General features: G+C 36.9%; 1 protein-coding gene across 2 annotated transcripts; it reads right to left on the reverse strand.

The window, feature by feature from the left end:
• Positions 1–1806: 1806 nt before the first annotated feature.
• On the reverse strand, positions 1807–20921 carry Armc10 (armadillo repeat containing 10). Of its 2 annotated transcripts, none has more exons than XM_026384959.2 (6): positions 20585–20921; positions 15815–15960; positions 11898–12032; positions 8801–8977; positions 4599–4670; positions 1807–3536 (listed from the first exon to the last, which is right to left on the reverse strand). In XM_026384959.2, the coding sequence occupies exons 1-6, from the start codon at positions 20721–20723 to the stop codon at positions 3282–3284; spliced, it is 924 nt and encodes a 307-aa protein (XP_026240744.1). In that variant the 5' UTR covers positions 20724–20921; the 3' UTR covers positions 1807–3281. The 2 variants fall into 2 exon arrangements, with proteins under 2 accessions (XP_026240744.1, XP_026240743.1); XM_026384958.2 differs by having other exon boundaries at positions 15815–15963.
• Between the last annotated feature and the right edge of the window lie 54 nt (positions 20922–20975).

The following is a 20975-nucleotide window of genomic DNA, read 5'->3' on the forward strand; positions in this document are numbered from 1 at the left end:
AGAAAAAAACAACATAAACTTTTTCACTCTAAGCAGATGTGAATCCAGATGTTAGGGTTATGGTGGGTTAGCTTGAGGCATATTGCCCTAACACTAGTCAGCATTCTTGTGGTCATCTTCCTCGAACTGAAATTCATCTCTTACCTCTCTGCTATGAGCAATCCAAACATATCTTAGATATTTCTTCTCCATGAATGAATGGCCTTAATATTATTTTTGTATTCACATGTACTGTTTAAACTCAGAGTCTCTAAGCACTTTAAATTGTATTCTAATGCCATTTAATTGAGCCAGCCATATTTTTCTAGGCTTCCCTGCTTTGATTTTTATTGCCATTCATCTTTTTTCCCCACATTTTTTTAAATTGGTGCATTATCATTTGTGTTCTTTTTACATTGACATTTTTATTCATTAAGTACATCAAATGTCATTGTTCCTTGTCACAACTACCCTATTGAGTGGTTTCCAGTTTTTCACTTATCTATATTTTGAAGGGTTTATGTGCAAATGAAAACAAATTTTGAAAAATTAGACAAATCCATTCTCTATCCTCAGTCTAGTCTGATATACATTATAATACTTTCTGATACACATTATAGTACTTTAAAATCTATCTTATAAGTTTCATGTTCTTTGATTAGCAAGCATCCTGAGGATGCTTACTTTGATATACTTTACTGCCTAAGGGTAGGTCCACTGGTGAGACATACCTCCTAATAAAAGTGATGGTGTGTTGGGTGTGGTAGTCCATGCCTGTCATCCCAGCTACTTGGGAGGCTGAGGTAGGACTATGGGTTCCAGACCAACCTGGGCAACGTACTGAGACCATGTCTCAAAAATAAAAAAGGTGGGGATGTAGTTTAGTGGTAGAGCATCCCTGGGTTTAATCCTGAGTAACCACTCCCACAACACATAAAAGGTAAAGATGTGATGACCTACATAGAAAAGATCTATTTGTATATATTTATTATGAATTCTTCTGAAACAGTTAAAAATTACTCTTCTTCTTTAGCATGTTGATATTTTATAATTAATGCTGTGATCTCTAGGAAGTATCATTACTTATTCAGACTTGTAAGAGAGGAAAAAAAGACAGGGAGATTTAGAATCTGATGTGTCTAAAGCACATTAAATACAAATCCTATCCTGGTTTTTAATATGTGCACACTTTGAACACATAGCTTCATTTAATAGGGAAACAGATTTTAGAAAAACTGTTACAAAGACATGTGCCTTTTGGGGAAATAATACCTGTGTTGTGTCACCAATATGAAAGTATTATTCTTAGCTATCATATTATATTACTACTCTAGCCCATTGGGAATTCCCATTTTTCATCTTATATTGCATCCTTTTTCTACTGAAAATATTTCTTCAAAGGTTGATTTTTATATCAGGATAAACCTGATACCACATATTTTTCTGTTTAAGGATTTGTGACTTCCTGTAGCAACAGGTTTATATCCGTATATTTGCAAATAAAACTTAAAGCACTCTCAAAGCTTTTGTCTTAAGTACACAAGTGTAAAGCTTCTGCTTGCCTATTGATTTACTTAATGCTAAGCACAATGAGGACTATGAACTTGAGTATTACAGAAGCTGGCTGCATTCAGATATATCAAATTGTTAATAAATACCTTATGGGATAAAAATACTATTTAAATAGATAATAACTAATAAATCTTTATATTGTAATTCCAGACAAGTAAAACATGGATAAAATTAATAAAGTACTGTCAAGGGAAGAAAATATGTACAGACTTGTGACTTTTTATTAAAAAAAAAAAACAACTATACAATTTCTGATCAAAGTAAAAAAAATTCAAACAGTAGAAATAGGTATACATAGGTAAGTCACATTCCCATATCCCAGCCTCGCTCCAGGAGTTTATAAGCATAAATATTTTGCATTTAAAAACCACTCATGGGATCATAAGGTACATACAGTCTTTTACATGTACTTTAAAAGCATCCATATTTCATGGATGTCTTTCTACATCAGCACATTCAGGTTTACTTAATTTTTTTTCTTTTTTAAAAGACTAATTGATTTAATCAGTTGCCTACTAGATGGACATTTTGATTGATCCCAGTATTTTACATGTAATATCTTTACAACTAGCTTACTGAAGGGGAGTGGGTGAATACTAAAAAACATTTTCCCCTAAAAGTTTACATTTTTCATTATCTAGAAATGATGAGAATACATTTTTTTTTGGTGCAGGGATCAGACCTGGGGGCACTTGACCACTGAGCCACATCCCCAGCCCTTTTTAATAGTTTTATTTAGAGACAGGGTCTCGATGAGTTGCTTAGGGCCTTGCTAAATTGCTGGGGCTGGCTTTGAATTTGTGATCTTCTTGCCTCATCCTCACAAGCCACTGGGATTACAGGCATGTGTCACTGTGCCTGGCTGATGAGAACAGATTCTGATAATTACAAGACCTTTGAAAGCAATATGGCTGGGTTGGCAGGTGGACTTGAGAGCTCAGGATCTCATTGCTATTAAAAAAAAAGAGGGCCATTCTATGGTAGTTCGGAAACAATGAATTAATCACAAACCAATGCTGTCTCAGAAGAGTAACTGCAAATCAGTTCAGAGTAGAGGGGGCCAGGTGTGATGGTGCATACTTGTAATCCCAGTAGCTTGGGAAGCTGTGGCAGGAGGGTCACAAATTCCAGGCTAGCCAGCAACTTAGACTCTATCTCAAAAAAGAAAAAGAAAAAGAAAAGCAGGGGGTGGGGTGCTGGGGATGTGACTAAGTGGTTAAGCACTCTGGGTTTGATTCCCAATACCCCGCCCCCCACAAAAAAGGTAGAAGATTACTGCTTATGTAGAGGAAATAACTAAAATATCTCAGCATATAGTGAAATAACTGGTCTTAGTTCAAGCTCTTATATTCACTTGGTATCAATAAATGGTCCAAAATAAGCCTGCAAACCATAGCAAGTTATACAGGCTGAGTATTCCTTACCTGAAATACTTGAGAACAGTATTTCAAATTTTGGAGTTTTTCATACTTTGGAATATTTGCATAATAGACTTACTGGTTAAACATTCTTAATCCCCAAACCCCAAATCCGAAATGCTCCAGAATCTCAAATTTTGAGCATTGTGTCAGATTAGAGATGTTCCACCTGTACTATGTTAAAGATGAAAAGTGATATTTGCTGCTCGAATTCAATAGCTGAAAGAATCCCTCTATAAGGAAAATGGAAAATAATTTTCGGAGTATTAACTTCCAGACTGCATTACTCTTTGGAAAAATATGATCAACCAATCAGAATTTTGGTATTATTGTTAGAGCCTTTTCTTTCACATCTACATCATGATGATAAACTAGAGCTCTCATCTTCTGGGCACATTCTTCTCCATATAACAGGAAAAACAATGAACCTTTAGAGAAAGGAGGCTGAGTAGCTAACTGACCTTCCATTCTGAGGCAGTTATTTATATTTTGAAATAGTGTGAGTACTCGAAGAAGAATCTCCTGAGCTACATGGCCGTCATAAAGGGAAAGGAATGATGAATCCACCTGGAAGAGGAAGCAGTATCACTGTCATATTTTAACACTGCATTGAATATTTTACATTTTTAAAATGCTGTCACAGAAAATTAACCCTGACTGCATAACTTACACATGTAAAATCTTAGGCACCCTTATGTTATATACTAATGAGAAGAGGTTTTGTGGGCTGGGGATGTAGCTCAAGCGGTAGTGTGCTCGCCTGGCATGCGCAGGGGCGCTGGGTTCGATCCTCAGCACCACATAAAAATAAAGATGTTGTGTCTACTGAAAACTGAAAAATAAATATTAAAAAATTCTCTCTCTCTCCTCTCTTTAAAAACAAAAAAAAAAGAGAAGAGGTTTTGTGTTTTAGCTAAAGAATGATTTCCTTGGAATCCCAGAATGTAGTAATTTGAAGAAACATCCATATTCTTTTTAGGATCCATCATACAGTTTTCATGAGAACTCATTAACTCATCAAATATTTACTGTTCACACCAACTAATTAGAATTTTGGCATAATTTTAGAGAACAGGGATGAGCAAATGAACCAGATGGTTCCTTTTCTGCAGGAAATGAACTCTATTCTATCTTAGCACCACTTCTGCTTCCTTAAGAACATTCAACAGCTTTTAAATTATCTTGTTCATTTGTTACATATTTTTTGTCTCCACTACACCATAAGCTCTAGGATAACACACGTATTCACTGGTATGTCATGGATTTCAGCCCCACATTTATCACATACATTCTGGGGATTCAGTATTGCTAAGGCACATGTGCACAGAAAGAAACCAAGTATAAAAGATGTGATGTCATAAGTGTACCCTACCCAAAACTGGGATGACAGAAAAATTATAATTTATTATTCCTACGAAGAACCTTTAAAAATTATTTTTAAAAGTAAATAAATATGCTTGTTACAGAAAATTAGGAAATTCATGTATACAAAGAATAATAATAAAGCAACAACTTAATATTGTTCTTCAGAGATAAGCTCTGTGAACATTCTATGATAAATCTTTCCAGATTTATTTGTCCAAATCTCTTTATAAGTGTATATACAAAATAAGTATGTAATCTATTTACCTGGGCACTGAGTAGTCCTTCTGTCATGGCTGGGTTCTCAGACAAATTTAAAAGCAGCTTCAACACTTGAACCTGAAATAAGAATATTAGTTTATTTCAGACCAATAAACATGGCTTTTCTGTCCCTACCATGTTATCTTCTTACCATGTTCCTCTTAAATTCTTGCCTGTGCTTCGAGGCCTGGCTCAAATTCTCTCTACTCCATGAAGTCTCTCTCTCTGAACTCTTAGAACACTTGGCATCACTGTCAGCAGTTAGTAGGGAGCAGTGTTATTTTAACCTTTACTTTTCTAACTACACTATTGAGACAGGAAGAATATTGTGAATGTCTTTACAATCCCTACTCACACACACATAACACTCTTAAAATGTGGCTTCACATATGTTAAATGATTTTTATAAGAAATAAATGTGAAATATGTATAGTGAAATGGGATCTTTCTACTGAAAGAATGAAAAATTTTCAATAGTTTGGTTACCAAGATTAAATAAATAATATGGCCTTTTTAAAAAAATTAGGTTTTGACTTTGGTATTATATTTTTATATGAAAAATATTTTGCAATATAGGACAGTGATATAACTAGCAAACAAATGTTAATTAATAGCTGACTAGCTAAAATACCAACATTCTTACCACTTAATTCTGAAAAATCAAGAATAAAAATATTTAAATTCAATTTCCCTTAAATACATGTAAAACTAAACTATACTTTTTTAATATCTATTTTTTTAGTTCTAGTTAGACACAATACCTTTATTTATTTTTATGTGGTGCTGAGGATTAAACCCAGGGCCTCGAATGTGCTAGGTGAGCACTCTACTGCTGAGCCACAACCCCAGCCCTTATACTTTTTATGAGAGATCTGAAATTAAAACAAGAAGGAAGAGGGTACTAAAGTCAGGAAAAAGCAAAAGAAGTTCTTTTTACTAAATCTAGGCAAGAACATGGATACTTATTTTATAAAACTTTTTGATTATCAAGGCAATAGATGTTTGTTGTAGATTTTTTTTGTGTGTGTGTGTGCTGGAGATCAAACCCAGGGCTGCCACACATGCGAGGCAGTGATCCACAACTGAGCTATACCTTCAGTCCTAGAATAGTTTTAAGTACAAAAAGGTACAAAGAAAGAAGTTCCCTCATATTTCTAAGACCAGAAATGATATTAGACCAGTGATTACTGAAGTTTTAGTGTTTTCTTTCTGTGTTTTATGCCCATATCCTATACTGAATGCTTACAATTCCTTTGATCATGTACATACTAATTATTTGTTAAGGAGAAGGATATAAGGCTTTGCTTAATCTTTCTTTTATCAGCAAATTTTATTTTTATAAAATTAATGCATGGGGACAAGGTAAAAACAAAAGCTGCTGTCTCTAGATCATGTTCTCCAAACAGATACTCTTATTAAATCATGGCCTTATAAGGTGGTTAAGTAAAGGAGATTTCTGACTCATTAATGCACTTCACGGGGCAGGGGTCACTTTGAGATTTAATCTGTCTAACTGACTTGTCTATACCAAGAATAAATGTTAGGGGGAAAAACACCTGGCTCCAATGTCAGTGAAATATGAATTAGGAAAACAGGAACAAGAGGTGTTAAACAGATGGTCCTGCACCTATGACATAAGCCTGGATAAAGTCAATCAAATCCAAAAAGGCTCATGAGTAGTAAATGATGGCAGGTATACCAGGGAATATTAAGAGCAATAGGTAATTATTTTTCTGTACTAAAAGGTGATGTTGCTATCCTATGTAGAAGAGAGTTAAAAAGGAAGAAAATAACATAAAGTTAGAGGAAAACTAGTTAAACAGGAAGAAAATAACATAGAGGAAAACTATAGGTTAAGGAAATATATATACTGTATTTTGGTTTGAAAAGGCAAAGTCCTGTTTTTCCCTCTTGTCATCTACGCCATCTTGTGGTGACTATAGGACATTTATTTTAAGCTGCTAGCTTTTCCCCCCTCATTGCAGATACAGCAAGCACAGAATTTATTTTAATTAACCTTCCACTATTTGTATTTTGTTATAAATGAATGGTGTGCCCAAAAGTCATTAAAGTACAGTGAGATCAAGGCTTAAGCAAAGAAAGATTTTGAAAAAGCCACTTTGGTGGTTATTTACTAAGTAAATATCTAAAATAGATACATATGACTCCAAAATTTGATTTTTATGGGGAAACAATTTAAGATTAGTGGAAAGGTTCCCAGGTGACAAAAATTAAAAAAAGAAAGAAATTCTCTGTCCCAGAAATTATAGGCAATATAATGGAAAAATAAAACATACTATTGTGATGTGATTCTTTTTGAAAGTTATAAATTGCATTAAAACACAAACTATGTCTCAGACAGATACATACAGACCCAAGGCCAGACCTGCCTGGCTCTGCACTCAACCAGAGTTTCTCCTGGGGTTCTGGGTAAAGCAGCTAGAGACAGACTGCAAAGAGGTTTTTCTTGTAGTAACCACATCATGGGATAAGAAGGGAGAGTGTTTTCATGAGTCCTCACGGGTTGGAAGTCATCTTGCTTCACTGGACAGAGTGTTGATAGGAGCATGAATGTTGGAAATTGCCTGGGGATGTAGCAATATTGCTGAAAGAGGATTAACTCTTAGGTCTATATTTTTATTTTTTTGTGGGGCTGAGGTGCAAGTTCTGTATCATTAAGCTACATCCCTAGCCTTTACATTTAATTTTGAATGCCTATAGGTAAATCTTGGACCAGATCTAAATAAGTTTGGCTGTGGGAAATGTGGAAAAGCCCACACAAACACCTCAAAAACAGACCACAGTGAGGTTGTCCGATAATCACATCCTGATAACCTCAGAAATTACTGCAGCAACAGCAGGACATTAGGAGTATGGCTTCATATTTGGTCCTTCTAAAACTGTACATTTCTCTCTCAACTATCCCAGAGAACACAGATCAATATAGTAAAACCCCAATGAGCCATCAACCTAACTTATGAGAATAGTCTACATTGTTTTATGCAGTCTTATCTTGAAAAATGACAATGATGAGAATCATACTAACAGGGGATTTACTCAAGAAACTTCAGAGAGCAGCTCAGAGAGCCTACTTAATTCAGCCCCACCTCTGTTGTCTCCTACATCTGCAGAACTGGACAAAGTGAAGCACTGCATTAATTTTCCTACCTAATTCACTTCATTTACTACTGTTTAAAGTGGTGTTAGAAAGATTTTCTACAAACGGATGAAAAATGTTGTTAACCCTGAGGTAACAGGATTACCTTCAAGTAATAATCACTTCACTTTTTTTTTTTTTTAACCTACCACTATTACTCAGATTCTTGTTAATCACAATTTTTCTATTTGTGGTTGGGGGGAGATAGCTACTTCACTTTAGTAAAAGATAATTTCACTGATTCGCAGGAAATCTAATGAATATTGATCTACAGAAACATGAAACAGTGAATCATTTTCACAAGTTAATTTTGCAATTCAATATTAGGGAATAAAAATAATGTACTTTCTTAGACCCAGTCAAAGCTTTTTAATAAATCTTGACTAAACTTTCTCTTTTCTGAGGGACATCAACCTAACATAGATGGCCTGGAAATTCAATGTCAATCTTTTTTTTGGTACTGGGGACTGAACCCATGGGTGCATTACCATGAGCTATATCCTCAGTTCTTTTTAAAAAAACTTTTATACATATGTCGTTTGTGTGTGTGCGTGCACATGTATACACACACACACACACACACACACACACACATTTTCTTATTTGAAACAGTGTCTTGGCTAAATTGCAGAATCTAGACTTGAACTTGTAATCCTTCTGCTTCAGCCTCCCGAGTCTCTGCAGGTGCCACTGCACCTGGCTTTCAATGTCACTTTTTTTTTTTTTGGTACCAGGGATTGAACTCAGAGGCACTTGACACTGAGCCACATCCCCAGTGCTGTTTTGTATTTTGTTTAGAGACAGGGTCTCACTGAGTTGCTTAACACCTCGATTTTGCTGAGGCTGGCTTTGAATTCATGATCCTCCTGCCTCAGCCTCATAAGCTGGTGGGATTATAGGCATGAGCCACTGTGCCTGGCTTTGATGTCAATCTTAACAAGTTTAATGCACAAATTAGAATAATAATAATAATAATAATAATAATAATAATAAACTAATGCAATAGCTCTTTGACCTTCAAGTAATAACCACTTCACTTTTTTTTTTTTACCTTCGTGTTTCCATTTCCAGTAAGTAACACCTGGAACAGGTCTGTAATGTAACTTTTCAGCATGTGTTGGTGGTCATTGGTAACAGTCATGTTTGTTAACACTCTCAGTCCAGCAAGCTGCACAGCAGAGTTCAGGGGACCAGAGAAGACATCCTCACAGATTTGTTTGATGTATATCTGAAGGCAGAAGTGGGGAAAAGTGAGCATCTTCAAATCTCCCAAACTTTTCTCACAGTGGAGTAAGGCAACTGTTCAGGATGAAACTGGTTCCTCAAAAAAGATAAAATCTCTACCCAGCCCTCAAACAAAGATGACATTTTTTTTTTTTTTGGTGGGGTGGGGGGACGTGGATACCGGCAATTGAACTCAGGGGCACTCGACCACTGAGTCACATCCCCAGCCCTATTTTTTTTTTTTTTCCATTTTCTTCTTCTTTTTTTTTTTTTTAAGAGAGAGTGAGAAAGGAGAGAGAGAGAGAGAGAGAGAGAGAGAGAGAGAGAGAGAGAGAGAGAGAGAGAGAATTTTTTTTAATATTTATTTTTTAGTTCTCGGCGGACACAACATCTTTGTTGGTATGTGGTGCTGAGGATCGAACCCGGGCCGCACGCATGCCAGGTGAGCGCGCTACCGCTTGAGCCACATCCCCAGCCCCCCAGCCCTATTTTGTATTTTATTTAGAGGCAGGGTCTCACTAAGTTTCTTAGTACTTCGCTTTTGCTGATGCTGGCTTTGAACTTGCTATCCTCCTGCCTCAGCCTCCCTAGCTGCTGGGATTATAGGCACCTGGCCAAAGATGACATTTCTACCCAGCCCTCAAACTTTGATGACATTTTAAAGCTGCTTTTGTTAATTCCTGGCATTGTGCTGAGCATTTTAAAAATACACCTCATATAATCCTGAAGTCAACTTTAATGAGGTGGGGGTTATAATGGTTAACTTACATCCAGAGAATTTAAAGTCTTTAAGGAGCTTAGGACCCTGTATAATGTCAACTAGCAGGTGGGGGACAATGTCCAAGTCCAGAGATCATGCTCTGAACACCAGTGGCCTTTCTTGAAGGGAGCCTCCCAATTCAATCCACTTTTTAAAACTGGTCTGGGTACAATAAGTTCAGGGAGGAAGATATGCATAGCCATTTTGTATCATGGTAAATAACTTAGCAGAAGGGTTTTAAGAATTTCACCATTTCAGAAGTAAAGAATGGGGGAACAACATGAAGTAGAACTTTTCTTTAGAGTTATTTCTACCAAAAGTAAGCAGAGCAGGGCATGGTGGCACATGCCTGTAATGCCAGAAGCTTGGGAGACTGAGATAGGAGGATCATGAGTTCAAAGCCAGCCTCAGCAATGGTGAGGTGCTAAACAACTCAGTGAGACCCTGTCTTTAAATAAAATACAAACTAGGGCTAGGGATGTGGCTCAGTGGTTGAGTGCCCCTGGGTTCAATCCCTGGTACCAAAAAAAAAAAACCAAAAAAAAAGCAGAGCAAAATTATATTTAGCCAAAGGTTTTTCTTACATACATCTATCTATCTATCTTTCTACCTATCTATCTATATGTAAGCGTGCATGCACACGTGAGCACGTGCTCGCACGTGCACACACACGCATTTATCCCTTCATATTGTTGTTAACCACCACTGGCCTAAAGTAATGAATGTAATGCTGGTAATACTCCTATTTCACACATGGGAGAACAAAACCAGTATGATGAAAAGTTTTCTGAAATTCTGTTTTCAGAAAAACAGTGTATGGCCATGATCTTTCTAGCTTGGAAAAATTATGTTTCACAGAAAATTGATATTCACATTACTAAATCGAAACTCCACCAAAATTTAAAACTAGTAAGAAAAATTTTCTAATTTGAAGTGCTAAGAAATGACCAACATTCCAATTAGCCATTTTAAAGAAAATAAATAAATAAATATATCCATGTTGCCAAAGACAGTAATGACAATAAAGAGATTGAATTTTTAATCTAAACATTTAAGCTCTAAATTATATCTACAAGTCAACTGGCTTTCACTGCTTACAATTTTATTACATACTCTATCCTTTAAAAGTGGCATTTTTTTAGGGGCTGGGATTGTGGCTCAGTGGTAAAGCACTTACCTTTGCATGTGTGAGGCACTGGGTTCGTTCCCCAGAACGACATAAAAAAAAATAAATAAACAAAATGAAGGTACTGTGTCCATATACAATAAAATCATTTTTTAAAAAGTGACCTTTTTTTAGTTGTTTATAAGTCACCTATTTTTATAAGATGCCAATGTCTTTCAAAGCACTTACTAAAATGTGTTGAATATTTCCATCCTCATTGTATATGAATCTTTTTACCATTTCAATTCTAGTAACAAGCTTACCCAATGGGGCAGCTCCGTAATTTTTGGATCTGTGCCCACTTCAACTAATTCTTTTCTTTTAGAATTCTCTCCTTGTTTTAAAAAAAAAAATTCGTCCCTTCTTCATCTCTACCTATAGACACCTTAGACATTTCTAAGAGCCAGGTCAGATTCCACCTCTTACAGATATTTTTGGATGGCAATCTCTCCTTTCCATGTACTCAACAATGTTTTACCTATCCTTCCTTAAAGCAATCCATCATCTTCTGTCTTGAATCATAAATATTTATGGATTTGCCTTACCCCACCTTGACTTTCTTAGAGCAAGTATTCTATTCATGCCTATACTCTGTACTACAAAGCAGTTGTTCAATAAATGTTGAATTCAATTCATATAATTTTTTATTTAGTCCTTCTGAAGTTTTCTAATTCTGGCCTGGTTCTTATTTATTTATTTATTTTTATGCCTTACACACACCAGGCAAGTACGTTTCCACTGAACTACAACCCCACCCCCTCTGGCTTGGTTCTTTTAGCACCTTTGCATTAAACTGAACTCCATTTATAAAAGTTTCTTGTACTTCTTTCAGACTAGTTCAGGTTCCTCCCTCCTCTGCTTTATTCTCTATTCCTTTGAAGTTAATTCTTGCCATGAAGTTTTACAGGATAGTCTAATGAAGCTTCATTATTTACTGTTTTATTATTTTCCCTTTTATATGTAGAAAACGTTATATATTTTTTATTTCAGACAGCTTACCTTTATTTTGATTTGATTTTCAACATTCACACTCAGGTTATTTAGTGCATTTAAAGCTTTCTCTTTAATACTGTGGTTTGGATGGTTGATTTTGTCTCCAACAATTGGAATACCACCTAATTCACGAATAACAGCCTAGAAGGGGGGGAAACAAACAGGAACATAACTTCAATATACATCCCCTTCATTGAACTGTGTGAGATCTACAAATACAAAAGTAAGTTAATCATTTAAAAAAAAGTCACTTTTAAGAAATACTTTCCCATATAAAAATCTTTCTGGAGCTGGGGATGTGGCTTAAGTGGTAGCATGTGTGCCTAGCATGCGTGAGGCACTGGGTTCAATTCTTGGCACCACATAAAAATAAAATAAAGATATTGTGTCCACCTAAAACTGAAAAAAAAATCTTTCTAAGAAAACCTAATATTTTTTTAAAATTTTAATCTCTTACATAAAAACAAAAATTATACATATTAATAGAATACTTTGTATTGATACATTTATATATTGTGTAATTGTTGAACCCACCTTGCAAAGAAAAGACCACCCACTCCAATTTTAAACCAAATTAAAGCAAGCTTATGTTGTGTACACAAGAGAGCTGATCAGTGACTGCCTCACCCAAATACAGGGCCAGAGGACAGCCTCTGGTCTAAAAGAAAAGTCACAAAGGTGAGTATCTTGGAAGCTTACAGCTGACAGGGTTCTGATAAGCGTAATACAAGGGCAGACAGCAGGTTAATGATCTACATAGCTTAACATCTCAAAGTGGGAAGTAAACTTAACATCTCAAAGTTTGGGCTGGGGATATGGCTCAGTTGGTAGAGTGTTTGCCTTGCATGTACAAGGTCCCGGGTTCAATCCCCAGCACCACCAAGAAGGAAAAAAAAAAAAAATAGCAGCAGCAGCCACTGAAGGTTGATGGATAGCAGAGTAAACTCTGCCTACCTTTCCAGGCTCATGCCCAGCCTCCTTTAAATGAGCTAAAGCATGCTATGGTTGTTCCTTACCAATATCAAAGTTAATGAGGAGCAGCTGAGATTTCAGGGAGGGCTGTTATCTGGTCAGGGAGAGCCACGCATGGGTAAGTTTAAAGCACAGGCAGGAGTTCCAAGCAAGTTTAAAATATCAAAGTGTGGTCAGGCCAAATATAAATCTTGTTATTTTACAGTAAACAGAACTGAACTTTTCATGACCTTGTGTCAAGATGGCTCCCAATCTTAAGATGGAATTAGGCTGGGTTCATCATAACCAGGTTAAATGTACTATTTCTTTAAATATTTATCACTTCTTTATGGTGAAAATATTTGAAATCCTTTCTTCTACCTTTTTGCAATACATAGTATACAACTACTGTCTATTTTTTTTTTCCTTTTTGGGTACCAAGGATTGAACTTTGGGGCATTCAACCACTGAACCACATCCCCAGCCCTTTTAATATTTTATTTTGAGACAGGGTCTTGCTGAGTTGGTTAGGGCCTTGCTAAGTTGCTGAGGCTGGCTTTGAACTCATGATCCTCCTACCGCAGCCTCCCAAGCCTCTGGGATTACAGGAGCATGCCATTGTGCCCAGCAACTATTGTCTATTGATGACCCAATTGTCTACACATAATTCTGTGGGTAAAGAAAAGCAATTGAAAATAAAATTATCAAGATATGTGATTATTTGTACTATAGTTATACAATGAAGATTTGCAGTTACTATAATGATTTTGAAGCAGTTAACAAATAAAATTATTTTACTTTGAAATGAGTTATGTGACTTCTTTATTACAGGCAAACTTGGAAAAGTGTTAAGATTTAGAATACAGTGTCTGTAATGTGTATTTTTTGGAACATGAGTCCTTCAAGTTGTTAACAGACGTCTCATTAAAAAGGGGGGTGTTCAATAATTATGTGAGTTTGGGGAACTCTGGGTATAACAAGGGAAAACGTTTCTTTATTGTGAGGCAGTAACATATTCATGTACAATGGGAATCTCTTAAGAAGGAGTAATGACTAGTGTAGTTCTGTGAACTATACACAAAAGGGTCATTTTTCAGTGGTGGAAGTCAAAGCAATACATTAATATCTTGCAGAATTAGAGTTTCGCACAGTTTGGAAAGTGGTGCCCAGATTTTCTGAGGAAAAACCATTCGATTTTTTGCATAATTAATTGCCACCCTGAATTACCATGTGCAATTGGTCCCAAGATTGAAAGAAGTTATCAGTTGCTTTAATTCTCATAAGAAAAATAAGCTGAAAATTACTCTTCTCATGCCAGACATGTCATTCTGTCAGAAAAAGAAAAAAAAAAAAAAGACTGCCATCATCTACTTTTTAACAAATTGCCCAATACTCTATGTTAAAGGTGAGCTTAGCATTGTAGAAAAAGAAACTTCCCTCTGCAGTTCCAGGTTTTTTGAAGGACTTGCTATTACTAGGAAACAGTGCCCCCGCCCTTTTCTGTGTAGTTATGCAATGTAACCACAGGGACATGTTCTGAGATATGGCTTATTAGGTTATTTCATCACTGTGCAAACATCATAGAATGTGCTTAACACAAACTAATAGGGCTACGTCACTAAACAGCATATTCTTAGGGCCACCATGCTACATGAAGTCTGTCATAAAAGATCCTTAAGCACCATGACTACTGCTAAAGCACATCTAGGCACTATAATTGATGGTGAGGAGCAATGATTGCCATTGCTCAAGGGAATACTTGTTCACCAGTGGCTACTGACCCACTCTAACTACAACTTGTTTCAGAAGGATAGGAAACTATGGCATCGAAATATTCCAATACAGGCAAGTTAACAATTTAGTCACCATCTACTCTTTTATTGCCTAGTGCTCCTTTTCCCACTGGGTCAGACTGGTACCTCCTCTATTCCACACAGTCCCCTGGTGAGACTGTCGGCCAACTGTGTTTACTGTCTAATTGTGTTGCTAGTGTGGCACACACATCCTGCATGTAAGCCAGGCCTCACTAATCATGGTCCATGGTCCTTTGCCTCAGAGACTGATCCAAAGGGTAGGTACCTAATCCTGGGAGAACAATGTTACATTCTGGATCATGAGCCATAAGGATGAAGGCCTAAGAGGCTAACGGCTTTCTTTCCATTCATTGAAGCAAATCTTCCTGGGCCAAAGACCAATACATAAAAAGCTGGCATAAGCAAAGCCAAAAGTACAACCTTGAACTACATTCAATTGTGCCTGATGCCAATGCTATTATTAGAAGTCCAATATTTTCCCTTTTGGGCTTAAAATAACCGGGATTCTGTCACTTGCAACTGAAATAGTAGAATAATGTATAAATATTTTGTATATCTCCTTAAAAATCAGTAAATCCTGTCATTCTGGAGAAAACTGGACTGAAAGTATAAATTCTGAATATCCTTGCATTTATGATGTTAACAAATGGCATGATATTTAAAAAATTATAAAAATGTTTTGACTTGTTCTCTATGGGGAAGCAGGGAGGAGGAACAGGAAGTATTCAAATAAAGCTCTTTGGTCTTGGTGTTAAGTCTCTACTTGTAAAAGCTACTTACATTGATTTAGGAGTTAACAGAGTGATCCAGGGACCATCTGCATCAGAACCATACTGCAAAGATCTATTACACAACTTAAAGCATGTACTTAAATGTTAGATGCTTTTATTATTTTATTGAAGCACTGCTAACACTGATAAATGTTGGATAAACTTACTATAATATGCAATGCCAGTAATCAGCTTCATAGGGATCTAGCAACATATTAATAATCATATTACTGCTAGGCTGTGTTTTCAGAAGTAAACAAACATTATGTTGTAGGCATAAGTGAGGAGAAAATTGAGGCTCTAGGAGATTAAGTAACTTTTCTAGGGTCACAATTACTGCTAGTGTGTAATAATAGAAGGAGCTTGTTTGCTGAATGAGGGCACTTACTTGGTTAGCTGAAAACGCTGCATTGTTGCCCAGAGTGACCAAGGCTCCTTCCATAATTACAGGATCCTCAGTTGATTCAAGCAGGTAAAGGAGTTTCTGAAGTTGTTCAGCATTTAGAACATCATCACATGAATCACTGGTTAAGTCTTCTGCATGAGAAGAAAATTTAGTTAAAATTCATCTAAAATCAACATGATTTTTTTTTTTAAATTTTAAAAACAGTATCAACACACATTCTTGATGCTAGGCACAGTTTTAAGCACTTTACATGTTTTACCTCATTTAATCCTCAAGCAACTCTAGAAAGAAAAATTTACAATTTATAAGTGGCAAACTGAAGCTCATAGATGTGAAGTGGTCACTTGGTCTATGTCTATTAGTAAGACACTGTGTGCAAATAAGATACACCTCTAATACTGATAGCATTTTGTTTCTTCCTTTAAAAACCAGGCTCGCCTACCCAAAGTAACACTTCCCCCATGTCATTGGTTAGTTACAGAATAGGTTTTCATTAAGTAGAACTTTTTTGACTATAATTTTATAATAACTCAAGCACACTGCCTGTGTGGCATTTTTGTATGTTTTAAAGGAACATGACTGGGATGCTAGAATGATGAATAGTCCTACTTGTGGTAATGACAGAAGTAAAATTATCATCATACAAGCTTTCTGATAAATGTAATCCTAATTTTTAAAGTTTTATAGATATTGGGTTGGGGATATAGCTCAATTGGTAGAGTGCTTGCCGTGTATGCACAGGGTCCTGGGTTTAATCCCCAGCACCAAAAAAAAAAAAAAAAAAAAAGTCTTATAGATACTGAGACTAAAATATTTTTAATTAAATTTATATTTAATTCTTGTATACAATGTGTATATATAAGAAGCTACCGACTAAAGTATATTTATCTTATAGTCAGGTTACTTTATTAAACTTATTGCTCGTAATAGTTATTCAGTTAATTATTTTGGATTTTTCCAAATAAAAATTGTCATCTTCAATCATAATTTTGCCTCTATTCTAATATTCACGCATTTCATTCTTATCAAGCTGGCTGCAACTCTAACACAATGTTGAATAATAGCTATGACAGTAGTCATACTTCTCTTGTTCTTGAATTTAATAGTGATACTACTTATGTTTCACCATTAAATATATTTGTCTTTGGTTTTTTGCATCATTTTCTTTTTGCTGGGGATTGAACCCAGAGCCTTTTGTATGCTAGCAAGTGGTCTACTGGTGAGCTATATCCCCAACCCTACCTTTGGTTTCTGATGAACACTCTTCAATTTAAGAACATTTCCTTCTATTTATTCCTAACTTGGCTGCAGTTTAAAAATCAGAAATATTATCACAAATCAAATTATATTTATAAGATCACCATGTGATTTCTACTATACTAATGCAATAAATGACATATTTTCCTTGCTATGAATTCTCCTTGTATGTCCATCTGGCCTTGGTATATGTATTATTTCTTTAATTCCTGATAGATTTGCTAATACTTTAAGATTTTCATGCTATCTCTGTCAGGTTTTTGTATGAGACTTTTAAATGACCCCCCATAGTTTTTCAATGCTAACAGTCTTAACAGTACAGGAATTACAAATTTCTTAAACTTCAAGACAAAAGAAAAGATCACCCTTCAAACTTTAAGTGTGATGATAACAAAATGAGTATTTCTCAAGCCTTTTAAAAAATAAAGGTGTAAAAACTCAAAGTGGATCAAGGACTAGGCATAGACTAGAGACCCTAGAAGAAAGTGTAAACCCAGCTTTCCATCATGATGGCTTAGGAAGCAACTTCTTCAAAAAGACACCTAAAGTTCAATAAGTAAAATCAAGAATCAACAAATGGGGTTTTGGGTTGTAGCTTATTGTTCGAGTGCTTGCCTAGCATATGTAAGGCCCTGGGTTTGATCTTCAGTACTACATAAAAATAAATAAATAAAATAAAGGTATTATGTCCATGTACAACTAAAATTATTTTTTTTTAAAAAAAAGAATAAATGGGGCTGGGGAATGTGGCTCAAGCAGTAGCGCGCTCGCCTGGCATGCGTGCGGCCCAGGTTTGATCCTCAGCACCACATACCAACAAAGATGTTGTGTCAGCCGAGAACTAAAAAATAAATATTAAAAAATTCTCTCTCTCTCTCTCACTCTTTCTTTAAAAAAAAAAAGAAGAAATGGGACAATATCAAACTAAAAAGCTTCTTCACAGCAAACAATCAAGAGCATGAAGAGAGATGGTACAGAATGGAAGAAAATATTTGCTGCCTGCATTTCAGATACAGCATTAACCTCCAGAATATATCCAGAACGCAAAAAACTTAACACCAAAAAACAAATTACCTTCACAGAAGAAATACAAATGATCAACCAATAAATGAAAAAATGTTCAACACCTCTAGCAATTAGAGAAATGCAAATTAAAACTGAAATTTTATCTCATTCCAGTCAGAATGGCAATAATCAAGAATATAAGCAACAGTATTTGTTGGAGAGGATGTGGGGGAAAAAGGTAAACTCATACCTTGCTGGTAGGAATGCAAATGGGTAAAACCACTCTGGAAAGCAGTATGGAGATTGCTAAAAACAAACAAACAAACTAGGAATGGAACCACCATTTGACCTTGTTATACCACTCTTCAGTATATACTCAAAGGACTTAAAATAAACATATTTCAGTGATGAAGCCACATCAATGTTTTTAGCAGCACAATTCACAATAGGTAAGCTATGGAGCCAAACTAGGTGCCCCTCATCAGATGAATGAATAAAGAAAATGTGGTATATATACACAATGGAATAAAGATTAATGACTTTATGACTTTTGCTGGTAAACAGATGGAACTGGTAACTATCATGCTAAGTGAAATAAGCCAATCCCAAAATACCAAAGGTCCAATGTTCTTTCTGATATGCAGATGCTGACACGCAACAAGGGGTGGGGGAAGAGGTGAAAAAAATAAAAGTTTAGTGGATTGGACAAAGGGGAATGAAGAGAATGGGGGATAGGAATAGGAAAGACAGTGGAATGAATCAGACATAACTTTCCTATGTTCATGTGTGAATACAATACCAGTGAAATTCTACATTATGTACAACCACAAGAATGAGATCCTAATTAGAATAAGTTATACTCCATGTATTTATAATATGTCAAAAAACACTCTGCTGTCATGTATATCTAAAAAGAACAAATAAAAAAAAAATAGAGGTGTAGTTTCAGGAAGAAAGGACTCTGAGCAATTTATTTTTAAAGTTGTCTGACCTAAAGTAATGATTCATTCCCTTTTGTCCAAAAAACTAAACATTGTCAGAGTTCATCAGGTTGAATCAGGATAAGTGAGAAGATATTTGGGTCCAGGTAAACACCCCAATTATTTACACAGAAATACCTCTGACACAAGAGTCCACAAATTAGGCTAAGGGTAAATACACACCTCAATCACTTTTCCTTGTGACAAGAGACACCCAACTCACTTTTCTTAGAACATTTCCTTGAGCAAATTTGTAATTTTAAATCCTTTGTCCCTTTGATAGAAATGTAAATTTTAAAAAAGCAAATGCCAGTTTTACAATCCAAGGACAGTTATTCTTAAAGATTTGGGAGCCATCACCTTGAAATGGAAACATTCAAGTTGAACCCCGATCCCCTCAGTTCTGTGAGGCGATCTTAGCTTAGGCACCTGCTTCCATTTTTTAACTACCTGCTTATCACAAAGGTCCCCCCCTTTCTGGATCAAGGCAACTAGTTAACACACATAACCACCCTATTTATCAATGAATCTGTGATGTAAAAACAAACAGTGCTGTCAAGTTTTCTTTCTTAAGGACAAGCTATTATTTATCTTGAGTTGTATATGGCCCGTTATAGAGGTGAGCCTTCTGTTTTGGAATTCCATTAGTAGACTGCCTGTGATGTTCGAGGCAATATGTCTTAATGCTTACTCAATAATAAAGCTGTTTGGTTCATTACATCTGCGGAAGAGTTTCTTGGTTGGCAGATTTTAATTATTTTCCGAAAGTTTCCATGATCTGGACCAAGAGCAGGCTGTTAGAATTCTGAATGTACGGATTTAATCAACTTTTAGACAGAAACCTCATCATGGACTTGTCTGCTGGGGGAGTGTGCCTCGTGCTGACAATTATTCCAATAACCAATACACACCCCCATTCCCAAATTGCGAGACGGCGGATCATCTTGACAGTAAGCACTTTACATATTTTACTTCATTTAATCCTCAAGCAACTCTAGAAAGAAGAGTTGTGTGCTGGGCCAAGTGAGGGCAGAACTGCCCCTTTGGTGTTGATTCTATCAGGCAGCTGCAAACTTCCCTCTAGGGCTCCAGGGCCCCAACACCCCTCCCTCGATCGGGGTCTGCCTTTGGTAACCCAAAGGCCCAGAATAAGCTTTAAAATGACAGGCAAAGCAACGCACAGGTTGCTTTGAAACCTCTCCTGATTTTCTGAGAAACCTGGTCTTCTGCTATGTCGCCGATCGCAAGTACAAAAGTTTGGGCAAATTTTCCAACTCCAGATTTTGAACAAAGAAGTGGAAGCTGGGAAGCCCAGGTGGCAGGGCGGATCGTCTCTCGGGCTTCGGGACCCCGCGCATTTCACTAGCCACTCCTCTCTCTCTAGCTCGGCCCTTTCTTTTACTCCAAGGACCGGGAAACCACACAAGTCGTGGAGTCCTCGCCTCCATCCTGGCCCGGGATGGCCCCTGTACCGTTACCCAACCATCTGCAGGGCACCCCGCGACCTCACCTGCGGACCGCGAAGGGCGAAGCCGGCGCCCACCGCTACCCCGCTGCTGGCCCCGGGTCAGTCTGTAAACGCAGTAGCAGGCGCCGGCGCCCAAGACCAGGCCTGCCGCAACCCAGCCCACGTCCCGCGCGCCGCCCATGCTGCGGCCGGGCCCGGACAGGCTGCTCAAGGGGGTCGACGTGGGGTCTCCAAAGCACTGAGGCTCAGCAGCGAGAAAGAAAATGGGTGCCTGAGCTCCGCCTCCCGGAAATGGCACTGTTAAATCGTAAACCCTCCCACTCGACCCCGCTGGTCCCCGGAGCTTCCACCAGGCGGGGCGGGGAGCTGACTCCTGGAGAAGCTGCGTCGCTGCGTCCGGGTGACACTTACTGGGGCTCATTCCCTAGTTCAG

This window comes from Urocitellus parryii, chromosome 3 (genome assembly GCF_045843805.1).
Source record: "Urocitellus parryii isolate mUroPar1 chromosome 3, mUroPar1.hap1, whole genome shotgun sequence".
Classification (NCBI taxonomy): Eukaryota; Metazoa; Chordata; class Mammalia; order Rodentia; family Sciuridae; genus Urocitellus; species Urocitellus parryii.